The following is a 17,024-nucleotide window of genomic DNA, read 5'->3' as shown; positions in this document are numbered from 1 at the left end:
TGGCCTTGCTTTAAATATTTTATGAGCAATGCTTTTTTCTGCATGTTTTACAACCAGGAAGAAAAAAAGCCAAACAGCATGTTCTGCCTGTTGCAACTCTTCTTACCTGTACTGTCTTGAACAGCATCCACTTTGAGGAGGTTCTCAATGATGCTGCTAGAACTATCCTCAGGCCTCAGCAGCTGATCTAACCATCTCCATCCTCCAGGCCTCTGCGTTGAAATAAATCTCACGTACGTTTTCATTATTCCCCTTCTTCAGCTAAATCTACTGCCAAATCTGAACTGTGTCTCTTAAAAGGAAAGCTCAGAATATAATTTGTCTTTCTTCAATATAATTTTTCAAAAGAACATCATTTCACTGGGCTATAAGAAGGTAAAATTTTGACATGAAAATTAATTTAGGAATTTCCTTCCTGCTCTCATTTAGTAAATGCTATCCAAATTCTTGGCTGCAGAAAAGACCAGAGCATTTAACTAATCACTGTGACAGTGAACAGTTGTAGCCTGCTTATTTGCTAGACACAATATGAACTCATCCAAAATCAAATTACAATAAATGTAAAATCCAGTACAATGGTGTTTAAGGTCAAGTGGTGTTTTCCATTAGTGAGCTCTTTTCAAGGACAAAGACTATAGAAATCCTAGCTTGAAATCCAGTAAATGTGGCCTAAGACAAAGTTAAATATTATATTGATTTCAAATAGATAGGCATAAACTATATTTTGGGGGGTACTGACATGATTCATAACTCATGATGTCACTTTTGGGGCAGGGAAGGTGTGGAATATGGCAATATAATTTATCATGGCATTTGCAGGTATATGGATGAAGCAGGAGAATATAATACTAAGTGAAATTAGCCAATCCCAAAAAACCAAATGCCGAATGATTTCTCTGATTTAAGGATGCTGATACATAATATACTGTGTGTGGTGGGGGCATGGGAGGGTTGAATGAACTCTAGATAGGGAAAAGAGGAAAAGGGGAGGGAGGGGAAGGGAGGAGGAATAGAGGTAGGAAAGATGGTGGAATGTGATGGTCATAATTACCCTAAGTACATATAAGAACACACGAAGGATGTGATTTTACTTGTACAAACAGAGATATGAAAAATTGTGCTGTATATGTGTAATATGAATTATAATGCATTTTGTTGTCATATATAACAAATCAAAATAAAAAGAATAGCAATTAAGAGCACAAATTCTAGAGACACAATTCCTGGGTTCAAATTTCAACTCTTAACATCTACCAGTCACGTTCTATTGAACAGATTATGCACAATTTCTAAGCTTCTTTTTGTCTCATTGAATAACAACTGAATGGACATGACTGGTTGTTGTGAGGACTGAATAATAAAATGCATATAGGCAGAGACTTCTATGCCTGTCCTATGGTAGGAATTTGGTGAAGGATAGCTATCATAAATTCAAAGAAAATTGGGTTTGGGGGGTAATTTTGATTGGAAACCCATCCTCAACTGCACTAAAAGTAAGCACCCATGTGGAAATATGGAGACATTTCTGAGAGAAGGTGGAACAGGACCACTCAAGGAATAGCTGTAAGTTTATGTCAGTGGAAAAGTCTTTTCCCCCTATTTTCCACTTACTATGTGAACAAAAAAGAATTGCAGTGGCAAGGTAAGAGAATAGCCTGCATAGCCTCTGGCTAATGTACTCTGCTTCATGTGCATGGGTACTGCTCAGAAGCTTCTCTGCAGCAGCAGTGGCCATGGGTCAGAATGGGACCTCCACTGGGGGGTCTTGTGTCACTCAGAGCTGGCTGACCCCCAGCAGGTCTGCTCAGTAGTCAGTGTGGGGGATGCTCTGCTCTGGTGACCTCTGGCACTGCTTCTCCCTGTTGCCTAACACCAGCCTGCTTTCCATCTGCCATTTGGAGGATTGAACCTTATTTGTTTATTTCTGGAAAATTATCTTTTAGCAACAGTATGTGCCCATATGGCATAGCAGAGCTTTATCAGGCATGGCAAAGAAGTCCCACGAGATATATCCCAATTCATTTGGAGGTTCAGCCCAAATCTCTATTTTTCATCTTGTTTAGTTTTTCAAAATAAGCTCTATAGGACTTGGAAAGAATCAGGACCTAGGCCTCAGGGTATACATGTCTCATCATCATTTAGATTCTTGAAGCAAAGTAATCACAATAGCAAACTAGCTTTTAATAGTTCAAAATTAACATCATTTATTCACCAAATTTATATCTCTTGTGTGTATAGATAAATATTTTCTTATCACACTGCTTGGAGGGTAAATCTTAAGGTCTTTAAACTCTTAGAGGCATATTTATTCAATGCTTCCTTGTGTATGAATGATTTAAAATGAACTATTATTAGAACTAAATTGTCTCATTTTAAGCTACTGTCTTTTGGAAAAAAAAAGGTGGTAGGGAGCACTAACAGGATTTCTGTTTCTGATTCTTTTTGATTATGAAAATTGTTTTAACCTCAGTTGTATCATTTCCTAAGCAAGGGGGTTTGGCTTAATGAATGGATGGCTTTTTCCATTGAATTTGGCAAGGTAGAATGCTATGCTTGCTGGTTCTATGAGATCCAGAGAGCTCCCAGAACCCTGTCTAATGAGGAGGTTCTAGGCAGCAAGGTGTGTGGTACTCATTTCCTCTATTTTATGACTTCATAGTCTAAATCATTTTTACTATAATATGCAGGCAACAGAACAGTATTTCACTAAGGGGGAGATCATAGTAGGTATTGTAGTAAGTTCAGTCCCAGCTGGGTATCTGTCCTTCTTCATCACCACACCCCTTCCCCTGTAACACACACACTATGAGATAGCCTGGCTTTCACTCTTTTACAAGGAGACATATGAAAGAGGGGTCGTCCACCTTACCCTTATTTGGGTAGAGATGGAGAAGTTTTGGGACTTAGACAATGTAACTCCTCCTGTATAGCCACTGAATGATGTGCTGCACACTAGAAAATGTGAATTCTTATAAATCATAAGCAGAAAGAAATGCCTGCAGATCTTAGCTGTGGATCCCTCAGTTAAAGATGTGGAGGTTGGGTCCAAAGTAGGGGGTAGCCAGGGATACAGAAGGGCATCAGTAAATCAAGTGTCACCAGGGCTCTTCTGCCTTTTCTGTTCACTTCCCTCTCAATGCAGATTGCTTCTTCCATGCATGGGAGACATGGCTGCTAATACAACCTCTGGTTGGTTTGGGTTCAGACCCAACATAGCCCCAGGGCCCTGCAGCTCTCCCACGTGGTCTGAACCCTGGGAGACCTCCTGTCCACTCCTCAGTCTCTCTGTCTCACTTTCTCCTGATTTACCTTTTTTCTACCCTAGGGAATCTCATCTCCAAATACCTCAGGGTGGTTATTTTCTTTCATTTACCACTTTTATGACCTCCTTAAATTGGTTTTCTCTTCTCTGGATCTCCAGGTTGGCATGTATCCACTGGAGAAAAACTACAGCAATATGCAGAGTAATGCAACTGAAAATCTGTGTTATCAAACTGTGCCAGTCTTTCCTTAGCTTTGCAATCAAGTACTTGTCACTTGGCTCTCTTTCATGTTGCCTGCTGCAGCTGATTGAAAGGCCTTGCACACGTTATATGCTATGTGTGACACAACTCTACTCCCCCAGCACAAAGTAGGAAACCATATAAAAGTGATTGAACTTATGAATGATTCTATTGACTGAAAAGATAGATTTGTTCATGAGGGAATAAGATTTAGGATATACCACTTGAATTCTGCTGGGCATCTATCTAGATCTTTATGGAACATAGCCTTTTCTGCATAAACTTCAAGAATATTCCACAAATAAGAACTGTACCTAAACTCTACACATGTTCATGAAGAATGAATCATGTCATCCTCTCCTGACAGTTTGGTAAGTGAATCTCAACTTCAATGTTAGGTGGTATTACTGAAAAAGCAAGAATAATCTTCAAGGTTATAAATATTTCACAAAAAGAGATGGGGGTAAAATGACAATATAATTTGATGAAATTAAAACAAAAATGAGATTTGCAATGTGAAATTCATATCAGTTACTAAATACATGAGCTGGAGGATATCTGAATACAACTACCTTTCAGAAATTGCTTCAGCTATAACCTATCAAATGGTTCAGCAAGTTTAAAGTACTTGCACCCCCTTGGATTCAAATAATTATTGAAAAAAGGGTAAACTGTTAGGAAGCTGACCTGAAGGGATTTCAAATAGGACAAGCTTATAGTATAATTTGGGATGAGCTGAAATTTAATTTTGGGAGTTAATCTCTTTATGAAAATAAAGAAAACTTGGAATGAGTGGCAGGCATTATGTTAGTGAAATTAAAAATTAATAGGCCTCTCTGAATGACCTCTTCACCCTTGGCCTCCGCCAGCTGTTTTATGGTCACCTGAATCCTTTGGCTACAATTTATAGAATAGAATGAGAACACCAGCCTACCCCCACCCCTGACCCCATGGGCCACACAGGAGCAGAGAGACAGGTGGAGAAGGCGGCAGCCACCCATGGCAACCTTAGGTGACCAGGGCTTCTTCAGGCCCAGTTCCATCCCCGCCCTTGTGGCCCACACCTGGATCCTTCCAGTAAATTTCTTGTTTTTGCTTAAATTTAGCGAACACCCCTTGGTGCTGAGGCTGTGGTGAGATTTGTTCACACACAGTTGGTGGCATTATAAATTATTACAAGTTTCTGGGAAATATTTGGCAATGTGTATTAAGAATATGAAAATGTTCAGAGTGTCTACTCAGTTGGGCCACGTGGAGGAGGGTGAGGAATTATCAGATTCATCGCTCAAGGGCTCATCTCAGTGTGATTTATGAAACTGAAAAATAGTCTGAAAAAAGCTAAATGTTCCAATTTGGTGACTAGCTAACTACATCAGGGTGTGTCTGTATTTTGTAACATTGTGAAAATAGTAAAGTGTTTTAGCAAATATTTAATGGGTTAGGAAACTACCATGTTATCATGTTAATCCAAAAAAAATTGTATACAAAATTCTGTATGCATTATGACTCCAGTGTCATAATTTATATATGTATATGTGTATGAATACAAAAAAGTAGAAGGAAGTAGGCAAAAACATTAAAATGATCATTTTTGAGTTGGGAAACTAAAGATGACTTTTTTTATGCTTTTCTATGTCTTCTAAATTTCCCACAATGATCACATATGTAATTAGAAAAATCCCACTTAAAATTCATGAATAAAATTATGTATTATTATTATTATTTTGTGTGTTTAGGGCTGGGGATTGAACCCAGGGCCTTGTGCATGCAAGGCAGGCACTTTACCAATTGAGCTATATCCCCAGCCCCAAATAATGTATTATTTAAATTTTATAAGAAGTAAGAATTATTTTTGCTATTGTATGGAAAACTAAATTTCAACACAATGTGTTTATTCCATGTTGTTCAGTAAGGGAACAATTTTCTTTGTCTTTTCAATAATGGGATACAAAAATTGATACCTAGCAGAATTAAGCTATCAGTTGAGTGAAACTTTAAATGAAAATACAATCATTCTTATCCACATTTATCCTATTTTAAAAATAAATAAGCATCTCTATTAAGTAGTGAACACTAGATACATTACAATAAAATTATTTTATTTCAAGGTAAATATAACTTTTCCAGCTTTTAATCAAATAACAGCAGTTTAGAGATGTACATATATATGTAGAATATATACTTTTTAAAAAACAGGCATACTTTATGACATATAATCTCTTAACCATAAACTATACACATTTCTCAGATATGAAATAGAACTAACAGGACTAGGAAGACAGAGCCACCAGGGATCTGGATAACAGCTTTACAAATAGTTTTAACTTTTATGCAGTGACTTAAGTGACAACATTGTACAACTAAGCCATCTGGCTGGCACAGTATTGGTAGTGTGGATCTCTAAGACACTGACTGAATTTCACGAAAGGTTCTGAAACTTGATAACTACTGCTTAGCTAATCCTTGTTCCAAATGCGTAGTAGCAGGAAGGAGTGACCACCGTTGCTAATGGCTAAACAGGCACCAAAGCTTCACTGCCCTGCGGAAACTGGGCAGAGCAACTTTGAACTCCCAGGGATCTTCTGTTGCTCTTCTGAAGGTTGAACATATTCTAAGTACCTTTATGTGGAAATTAAAAAAAAAAAATGACAGAACAAGAGGAGATGGGAGATTGCATTTCTGCCGGTAAAATTTTCCTAATTAACACATCCATCCAGTTTGTGATATTGTTCTGGGAGCAGCGGTGATCTGTTTAAGGCAAACCATGGAAAAGCGTGGCTTTGCTTCATTTTGTGGCAAAGGGAAAGAAAAGCTTTTGTTCAGAGCTTTAGAAAAGGAGCATCAGTGCACTTAATCAGCGATCTGCTTACATTCGGAAAAGAGGCGAGTGCTCATTCGGTAGTGAAGTGCTATAGAGGAATGTTTCCCTGGCTCTTCCTTTCACAGGACTTCTTCACACACTTGTCACTCGATCTCAAAAGGCGGTGGCGCTGACTTCTTGGTGGAGGAGCTTAAATTATCGGAGTGGCGGTAGGACAGCGTGCTCATTTTGGTTGATAGATTTGAGTGGGTCTTGGGCTTTGGGGGAATGTATTTCAGAAGCTGGAGAAAATATTTTTTAAATTTCTTTCCCAGAAAGCCATAGAAAAGAGGATTGAGGCAATTGTTAAAATAAGCAATGCAAATGGTGATGGGCATGGCTGTGTCCACAATATCTGAGATTTTACAGTTGCGTATGACGCCCAGCTGAATCAACACATCCAGGAAGGTGAAGATTTGGTGGGGAACCCAGGAGAAGAAAAAGAAAAGCACAATTGCCATGATTATCTTAAAGATATCATCATTTCTCGGCTTGTTCTTCTGGATGGCATAAGCCTTCTTGAGGGCCTTCCAAATAAGAGTGTAACTTGTCAGAATAATCAGAAAAGGAAAGATGAAACCCAGGACGTTTTTGGTCAGGCCCATCCCGACAGGGACAATTGAGTTGTTGGCCTCATAATGGAAAGCACAAACCGTGACATTGGTGTTCTCGATGAAAAAGACATTTCGGTGGATGACAGATGGCAAACTGGCCAAGCCGGCCAGCAGCCATATAATGATGCAGGTGACTTTGGCCACAAGCATTGTGCGTCGGAGGCGAGATTTCATGGGGTGGACGATGGCCAGGTAGCGGTCGATACTGAGACACGTGAGCAGAAACACACTGGCATAGAGGTTGAAACTGACGCTGGCCGAAGCAATCTTACACAGGTAGTTGCCAAAGGGCCAGCGGTATTCCATAGCAGTGTAGACAGCCCACAGTGGCAATGTCAGCAAAAAGCAGAGGTCAGCCAATGCTAAATTCAAAAGGAAAACACTGGCCACGGTCTTCATTTTCATGTAAAAGTAAATGACGATCACCACCAAGCTGTTTCCAAATATTCCCACCACGAAGATGATGCTGTACAGAGTAGGAATCATGATAAATATGTAATTGTGCCTGCCAGCTTTGGGGCAGTCATCTTGGATTCTTTTAATACCATCATCTAGGGAAGAGTTGAGGTTCATTTTGATTTCTTGAGTTGAAACAGTGTCAGATGCTATATCAAATGCTCCTGGGGGGGGGGGGAACAGAAATAATAAAGGAAAATATTTTAACTTCTCATTGTCAGCAGTTTTATTTTTCAATCATACTCAACCTGAGTCTTATAATACATGTTAAATCACATTTTCCTAAAGAAAGACTGTGAACTGATAAAAGTCTAGGATTGCATCTTTAACTGTAGAATATTCTGCTTTTGCAGGAATTCATAAGCATCCTCCAGAGACATGGAAGAGAGAGTCCAATGTGACTAAAACTTCCTAAAGATTTTGCTTTTATATTTTTCCTACAAGTAAGTCCTAGCTTCTAAGTGAACTGAAAACAATCTAAATCTTAGAAAACACTGCTGAATTAATCTAGTTATTCAGAACAACTTGAAAGTTTCTCCTGAGGTAAGTAAGACTAATTAACTTATCTTTAACCCCAGAAGTATGGCACAGCTGTATCATATTCTTCAAACCATGTATTTCATCTCACAATCTTTACTTAGGTATAAAAATTTCCCTTAAGTGGTCAGAATATCTGCTTTTAAGTTACTGAGAAACTGGTCATTGTGAGAATATATTTGAAGAGAGGTTGGAGGGAGGGCTCAGCTCTTGGGAAGAGCATTTTTTCCCCCTGGTTTTACAAGCTGCTACTGGCTATAACTACTTATTCTGTAATTTCCAACTTAGATATTCCAAAACATCCCGAATCTTCCCACATTCATTCCTGCTAGCTGTTTCTGGAGCTAGAGATGGCAGCAGTTCTGTAGGATCTTAGGAAGACTCAGATTCTCGGGAGGAGCACCATGCTAACACTTTCTGTGTTAAACCACCAGAAAGTCCTGTCAAAGAGGCTGAAGGTGACCTCACAGGGTGTGCTACAGGTGAGCTCTGAGGGGAAGGGCAGCACTGGACACAGGTAAGAACAAGCAGGCAGGCTGGTGGTGCTGGCACATAGATCCTATGTCTAAACCTGGAGCAGATCCCTAGATGTGAGTGGCTGTGCCCTGGGGAAGAAGAGGAACAAGATCAAGACACTCGTGATCTGCCTAGCACAGCTGTGCTTGGCCTCCAGAGAAGCTGGACACACATTCCAAGGGGAGTGTTCATCCTGGTACAAAGGAGTGAGGCAAAGGATAAGACCCAGTTGCTGGCTTTTAAGAAATAATGCATGATTTGAAGCCTGAGAAGTATTATTATCTGGAACACTAACAGACACCCCTTTTTATTTTGTAATGTGATACTTCAAAAAATCATTTTGTACCTCTGCCTTTCTTCAAAGTATACAGTGGATTCTCATGCAACACATCCATGTATTCTGTATTTGGGAAATGTTCAAGTTCCATGGGAAAAATAACAACAAATAACAAAGGAGATAATGCATGAGAAGAAGAGTTCCCAAGTAGCCTTTTACCTTCCCCTCAGTAGGTGAAGTTCTCTTCAACTATTTGGTTCTATGCCCTCAACATTTTTTCTTTTGCACTTGGCTTTGTACAACCTAAATCTTTCTTTTTGTCTCCTTTCACTCATTAGCAGCCACACACTAGCACTATCAACCCTTCATCACATCACATGCATCCTTCCCAACATTTCCAAGTTTCTTTGGAACTCTGGATACAGGTGGGACACTTGAGTCATCCTGACATCTCTGTCTTCCCAGTGGCCGGTCAGCTGTGGGAGAGGGGCCTGCTTGAATCATCCTGTCTACTACTACAGGTTCTGGTATATTCCAGGAGTAGATGATAAAGGAACCATGGAAACGGAATGAGTGACTAGCTGAAACTTGATGCTGTGAGCACAGAGTGAGGAGAACAGTTTCTACTGGGCTTCTGAAGCCAGTTTACATACTGCTCTTCATAGTATTGCAGAAAGCACCCGGTATCAACCTGAGCCTCATGAGGGACAAGCAAACAAAAACAAACTTTCGAAAGACCCTTGGCACCATGTGGAGGAAACAGAAGATACAAAGAAGGAATAATTTCATAGAAGCCAACCAGGCTTTTAGGAGGTATGACTAAGTTCTTCCTTACTTGCTTTCTTTCCATTCCTTTCAATATAGTTATTGAATTCATGCCAATTTAGAAGTATAATTTCCTTGGATAATTATTCTTTATTAAGAGTTAATTACTTCACCAAAGTCTTATGGGCTAGTAGTCATTTATGCCTCAATAGGGATTAATTTAACCATTTGCTTTTCTCTTAACTTCTAGTTGTGACCAGCTGGGTTTTGCCTGGGGAGGGGGGATTAGAAATATTAAAGAATGTCAAAGGTTGAAAAGGGCCTGGTCGAACTGAAAATATGGTCAGAGGTAAATATTTGGCTCAGCTTGGACTTAAAGGCACACGCGCATCTCCCCCCACACACAAATACAGAATACATGGGATGCGTTGCGTGAGAATCCACTGGCTACCTGAGCTGCTAGAGCAAGGAGGACATTCTCTCCTCTGTTTCCTCTCTTGACCCTACTTGGAGGGCACATAAATCAGACTGCGTCCATTAATCCTATATTTGTAGGACATAAAATTTTATTGCCTAGCCTGAAACATATAATGGAATAGGATGGGATCAAGTTTGCATATGAGAACCAATTTAAAAGCAGAGTTTTGGGATTCCAGCTTCTTCCCAAGCGGGGCTGAGCCTCTTCCACAGTCCATGCTAATTCACACTCACCACTATGTCATGTGTTGGAGTCTACTCTGAAACTTCAGTGATGTATTTATCATTGTAATGAGCATATCACTTGAGGTACTCTGCCCGAAGAACTGAATATATTAATTAGAAGGACATTTTACATAATAATTTGTAGAATGACCAAGATTCCCTAACTAATAAGGAAATACATTTTCTCCTATCTGAGAGTGCAGGAAAGGGAGAGAGGAATTTTAGGGGTTGTCACCAGAGCAAAACCAAGAAAGCACAAATGTAATTAGTGCATTCAGCAGGCATTGACCATTCATCATACAGTCACTGAACACCTACTATGTGTGGGTGTCCAGGATGCAAAATGAATCAAGTCACAGTCCTTCTCCTCCTTGGCAGTGTTCAAGTCTGGCTGGGGGGACAGAAGCCTTAGAGACACTTCCTCTCTCCAGTGTTGAACGCTATACCACACCCGAGGCATGTGGGATGCTCTGACCAGCTTGGTGGGAAGGGGAAAGGAATTGAGAGAGCACTTTGACTCTGGAGGGCATATAGAGAGTTGAGGTGAGGTGATGACTGCAAAGCACCCAGCCAGCTGTTCAGATGGAGTCGAGACTGTCACTCCTTGAACTTTCACCTCCACAGCAATGTCTGCAGTGTCACCTAGGGAAACTGCTTTTGAAATGTACAAATCTCGAGTCACCCTCCTGGAACTGTTGGGTGTGAGCATGCCCTGGGCCTTTCTGGATGGAAAGGTGACACGGGCCAGTCTGCAGTGTGCACTGCTGCCACTGATGAGCTTCCCCAGAGAAACCAGTCCTCAGGAAAGTGGGAAAAGTGGAACTGCTGAGATTGGTAGCTGTCTGAGATTGGGGACAAGTGAGTGACAAGGCGTGGGGCTCATTCCCACTTGAAGCTGAAAGGATGCTGTTTTGGTGAGAGCTGCAGGAGGGGAGATGTGGTCTGTTAGGAACACTGAAATTGTGAGTCCCAGAAAACGAAGACCCCCTGCTTCTCTTCCTAACAACAGGGCTGTGAACAGGCAGAACACTGACGAAAACACAGGAGTCAGTGGTACCAAGTTACAGTCAGGTAGGAGAGAGCAGTTCTAGGGTGCTGCTGCACGGTGGGGTGATTAGATAATGATCACGTACATCTCAGAAAGCTAAAAGGATTCTGAATGTTTTTGTCAGAAAAAAGAGAGAAATCTTTGGGGAGATGGATATATTTAACCTGATCTCAGCATTACACCATAGAAACATATGCTGAAACATCACATGGTACCCCGTGAATGTGTACGATTTTAATGTATCAGTTAAAAACTAAAATCTAACCGTGATTTAAAAATCCACAAAGGAGTGACCTCTTCCTATTTGTCCTATTCCAGATCTTGCTATAGCTTTTATCCAGGCTCTGTGGGTGTACATGAATTCCATAGCAATCTTTTGCCCCTAGGGGAAAAAATATGTATTTGGAGTTAAGAGATCTTAATGGAATCATCCTGTGCCATTTACAAACCCATGTAGCTCTGGGTAAGTCACTTCATTTCACTGTGAACCTCAGATTCCTCATCTGTCAGATTAGAATGGTGATTCTTATTGCATATGATTATTGTGGGAATTAAATGAGATAATGTGAAAGTACTGGGAATATGTTTCAAATAGTGTTTAATACATGTTTTATTTGAATCTTTACTATTATTTTCGAAAGCAAGGCAAACACTGACTCAGAATAGCCAATGGTAGAGAAAGCATGAGAGAGTAAAAAAAGTTTATCACTGGTAAGTTCTTTATGTTAGCAATAAAAGGCTAAAAATTCCAGGCTGCTATTCTTCTGAAGGATGGGTAAAAATAATCTTAAGCAGCTGAGCAAATTTTCCACGAGTCGGGTGGGAACCTTCAGCCTGCGGCAAACACAGAGGCTCATTCACTGTGCCCAAAGCACATCCATGCACTCATTGCTTGCTTTTGGAGGAGTTGTTTTATATTCCTTGACAGTTTCCTGGGTTCTCGAACACAAGCTTGAGAAAGAAGATTTTCTGTCTTTCTTTATTATTCTAATACTATTTCCCTAACACTTTTGATTAGAATATTAATCCCTTCTTGTGCTTTTAGGCAAGCCAAAGCCAATCTAATTGAATTGTTCATTTTAAGCATCTTTTCTAATGAGTTTGCAATCTAAAGGGAAAAAAAAAAACATTCCATGGGTTCTTATGATAATAAAGAGAGAATGGAAAGACCAACTAATTATATTTTCGAATCATCTTCTATCAAAGTCTCTCTCTCTCAAATATCAAAAAGAGCAGGCCAGTGTTCATAAGTCACTGGCTTGCAGGGTTGGACGGCTCAATAACCATCCTGTTCAAAAACCATTCTCTTTATTGCATTTATTTTATAATTCAGATTTTAAAAAGCATCTGTTTCTCTTTCTATGTCCCCCCTCAACCCTCAGAAATGCTGTTAGTAAGCCATCCATTTGCAAATTCATCAACTCATAGATATTGGCACTGAAATTTGTAAAGTTTCTACTTGTTTCTTTTAGAAATCTATTTGTCCTATTTCTTAGCATTGTGTGTTTTATGGGCTGTATATTTTCCTTCATCTCCTCACATATTTGGAATTTCTGTTTGCTAAGAGCCCCTACCAAATTGCTCCATTACTTGCAGCTCCTCAGATATAAATTCTATGTGTCACATCTTTGGATCTACTTTCTTGGAATTTGCCTTCCTCTAGGATTAGTAATCTTGGACTATGAATTCATCTTGGGAGCCTGTGAAATTTCTGCTTGGGTGCACAGGGTGTAGAAGTCAGGGACCCTAGACTCACATACTGAAAGCAACTTCAAGTGGGTTTTTGGGTAAAATCATTAGAACATAATCTAGCTGTGTACGCTGTATTAGTCCTTCTCTGGTCCTGTGGTCTTAACTCAAACAGAGCCATGGTCCAATATTTTGTGTTTGGAACAGGAAGAAGCATTTCCCTGCCTGTTAAGTCCATCACCTTCATCTGGACTGATGTTTCCCTAATATTCTTTGTACCTAACACTTAAGTTACCTGAACACCATAAGCTATGGATTACAAAGCTTATTAGTTTTGGGCTGCAGTTGCATCCATGTTGGTAATACTGGCTATCATGGAGAGAGAAGCATGGCAGATCACCTGGCACCATGGGGACAGTGTCTAGAACTGATTCCATGTCAGATGCACAGGAGAATGCCACACAGTCCTTTTTTTTTTTTTGGTACCAGGGATTGAACTCAGGGGCACTTGACCCCTGAGCCACATCCCCAGCCCTATTTTATATTTTATTTAGAGACTGGATCTCACTGAGTTGCTTAGTGCCTTGCAGTTGCTGAGGCTGGCTTTGAACTTGTGATCCTCCTGCCTCAGACTCCTGAGCTGCTGGGATTACAGGCATGTGCCACTGTGCCCAGCTGAATGTCACATTCTTGGCTGGCAATGACAGTCCAACTTCTCTCACTAAATGCTTTCCCTGTGGATGATTTTCTTTTTTTTTTTTTTTTAAAGAGAGAGTGAGAGAGAGAGAGAGAGAGAGAGAGAGAGAGAGAGAGAGAGAGAGAGAGAGAGAGAGAGAGAATTTTTAATATTTATTTTTTAGTTCTCGGCGGACACAACATCTTTGTTGGTATGTGGTGCTGAGGATCGAACCCGGGCCGCACGCATGCCAGGCGAGCGCGCTACCGCTTGAGCCACATCCCCAGCCCCGATGATTTTCTTTATCTTTGTTAATTCCTGAGTGATTATTTTCCTCCATCCAAAACATATTTTATTAAAATTATTAATAGCATACTAATTAAGTATTTAAGATCCAACCTCCTCAAACTTAATGAATGGCTCTGTGATATGTCTAAGTGGTAAGTAGCGGGTCCACTTCCATCAGCCACTGTGGTCTGACCTCACAGAAAAGGCAAACAGGGCCCCAGCTTTCTGCATTCTGCAAGGATATGCCATCATGGTGATGGTGGTTAAATCTTCCATCATTCCCAATCATCCCTGTTAAAAGTAACCCACAAACCCAAAGATCCCAGCTTTATCAAGAAAAAATCCAGAAGTTCCTTTCAACTTATAAAATGAATTTCAGTGAAAGCAATATGTTAATCCTATACTTTAGCTTCTTGGGAATTAATCAAGACAGGTATCTAATAATGGAACACCATGCTATAATAAAACTTCACTCTAGAAATCCCAACTGATTATAAATTACAATCACAGCCACTCAGCCACAAGGGATGTCCCACGACCCTTATGTTCCCCACTATTCCAAACTCCTGACTGCTGTCTCCCCCACCCCCCAATGAAAAGAGAAACAAGTAGGGATGAAAGATATGTGATCAAGTCTAATTCATGTGCTTTAAAAATTCTCCTTGGATGTGCTGGTGTTAGCGAGAATTCTTCTTATGTTGAAATAGGAAGGGTCGTGGAAGGCTGTCTGGGGAGCCTGGAGAGAGGAGGGATCCAGAGACTGACCAGGAGAAGAAGGATCCAAAAACTAGCTGGGAAGGAGGCGTGGACTTAAATGAACCCCTGTGCTCTTACACTCTCAAATTCTCTCAACTTAGAACTTAGGGAATTGCTCCACCGAACTCACTGATTTCAGCTGATCAGCTTCTTGGCTAACAGGGAGGAGACATCATCTTAGAAATGTGGCTAGTGGTGGAGACTCTCACAGCCTTCCTGTCTCCACCCATGTGGGATTCCGGTCAGTGGGACAGCTGCTTTCTTTAATTCGTGAACAAAGCCCCAACATTCTTATGTGGAACCACTCCATTTTTACTTTTTTGAAACTCTAGTTCAGCAAAAGAAACTGTTTCATTTCTAATTCCACTTTAAGGGGCATAAGGAAAGTGATTGGGTGGGAAAGGAAGTACTAATTTGAATTCCTAAGAAACTATGATAACATTTAGAATTTATATGTATTATGAGTTTTATGCTAGAGCTTATTGCCTGCATGGCAATTCATTTCAGATGAAAGTTTTTAACATACAAACCACATCACTTAAATTTTAAATGAGGCTAGTGAGTATTCAATATACTGTGCATGTTTCTCCAAATCGCTAAACGTTCTGATTGCACTAGGAAATGTTTGAATGACAGCCTGTGAGTCAGCCCTGGACCATGTGGAAGGAGCCTGTGATTCTCATTTTGACTTCCTCGATCTGTAGCTGGGTGACTGTGAACCAGTCACTGGGCTTCCCCAGACTTCTGTATTCTACAGGGAGTTAGTTACACACACACACACAGACACACACACACACACACACACACACACACCCCTCAATGCCCTGCAACTTCCAGATCTTTCTTCTAAATGGGTGTGCCTCTTTTGAAGGCAAGGACAACTTGACAAACAGAAGTGACCTATCACATGTCATTAAATAATTATGTGTCTATATTAATCTGTACAGACAGTTTTAGTCCCACACTCATTTAATTAGAGTCTATATTGAACACCAGAACTCTTTATATTAAAAACAACAAAATGAAAAGAATTTTGCCTTTTGCTCAAGATGAATAAAAAACTCCATGTAAGATTATTATAGTCATAGGTCTTTTTCTTTCTTTCTAAAAGTTAACTAGCACACCAAGAAACTCTTCCCATGTAATCTGGCTGTGGCCCCAGGAAAATGAAGTCAAGGTTATGGGTCTGGGCCCTATCTGGACTAGCTTGCTCCATTCCATTTGTGGCCATGGGCTGAGACTCTCAGGCATCTCTGCTTTGCTCACTGTCACTACAAGGTGGAAGGGTACAGACAAATTGGTTCATGGTTGGAAAGCAAAATTAAAAGCATGCCCTGAAGTTAAGGAGTCAGGATGACACACACCATCCTCTCAAATGCAATATTGTTAAAATAACTCATACAAAAGGAACATAGCCTCTGATTCTTTGTGACAAAATACAACTTGTTAAAGTTTAGCAATTAGTTAATATGGTTCAGTTGCCCAGGTGAAAACACAGTGGCAGGGACATTATTAGAAAAGAAACCCGCAGCAATGTATCACGCAGTAGTTAGAATATGACAAAGTTAAGAGATTTCTGTCCTCTGAAAGCAAATGCTTTGAGGGTGACGCTTATTTGATGTTGTCATAGTTATATTTTTCAAACTGCAGTCTTGTGTGCGTTATTATTTATTTGTTGCCTTTTTAACCTTAAAATGCTGTTAAATCAGGGGACAGCAAACCATCTGGCAGAGGCACAGGACTGGACTCCTGGCACAGAGGCTGCCCTGTCACTCACCAGCCGGAAACTTAATCTCTTACCTTGATATTCCTTAAATATTACAAAATATTTGCAATGGGAATACCCACACCTGTTCTCAACTCTACTTTACAGGTCAATATAGGTAAAAAGCAAAGTCTTTGGAAGACATAAAAACACTTGGAAAATACCTTTTTATAACACAAGGGTAAGTGAAATGAATTTAGGTGAAAAAGCTCAGATCTTCAAAAGATATTATAGATATTAATAGTTCTATCAAGATTTTAATAATTCTATTAAGAATTTTTAATTCAGAAATTCAGAAGAAATAGTTACCATTATTATCATCCAATCCTTGATTTTAAACACTATAACAAGGCACTTGTTTAATGCTGATGGAAAGGCAAAATTCTAGATACCGAATTGCTTCTACATTTAATACTTGTGACCGCAAGTGTTTGGCTACAAATTGAGGACTTTAGGCCAAATCTGACCAACAGGCATATTTTCTTTGGGCCCCAAAGTGTTTAGAGCTTTTGGAATTTGAATCCTCTGTGGTTTACTAATCCTTACCACTCTCTATTTTCTGATTCTTTAGG

General features: G+C 40.0%; 1 protein-coding gene across 2 annotated transcripts in view; it reads right to left on the bottom strand.

Moving 5' to 3' along the window:
- Positions 1–5,581: 5,581 nt before the first annotated feature.
- Positions 5,582–17,024, bottom strand: part of AGTR1 (angiotensin II receptor type 1) — a 43,689-nt gene continuing 32,246 nt past the window's right edge. For both annotated transcript variants that reach the window (XM_081302420.1, XM_081302421.1), the window contains exon 3: positions 5,582–7,597. In XM_081302420.1, the coding sequence (XP_081158546.1) occupies positions 6,468–7,550 (1,083 nt within the window). In that variant the 5' untranslated portion in view covers positions 7,551–7,597 and the 3' untranslated portion in view covers positions 5,582–6,467. The remainder of the gene's footprint in view (positions 7,598–17,024) is intronic.

This window comes from Spermophilus citellus, assembly GCF_964194105.1.
Source record: "Spermophilus citellus genome assembly, chromosome: 7".
NCBI classification, from domain to species: Eukaryota; Metazoa; Chordata; class Mammalia; order Rodentia; family Sciuridae; genus Spermophilus; species Spermophilus citellus.
This window is presented reverse-complemented; position numbering and strand designations above follow the sequence as displayed.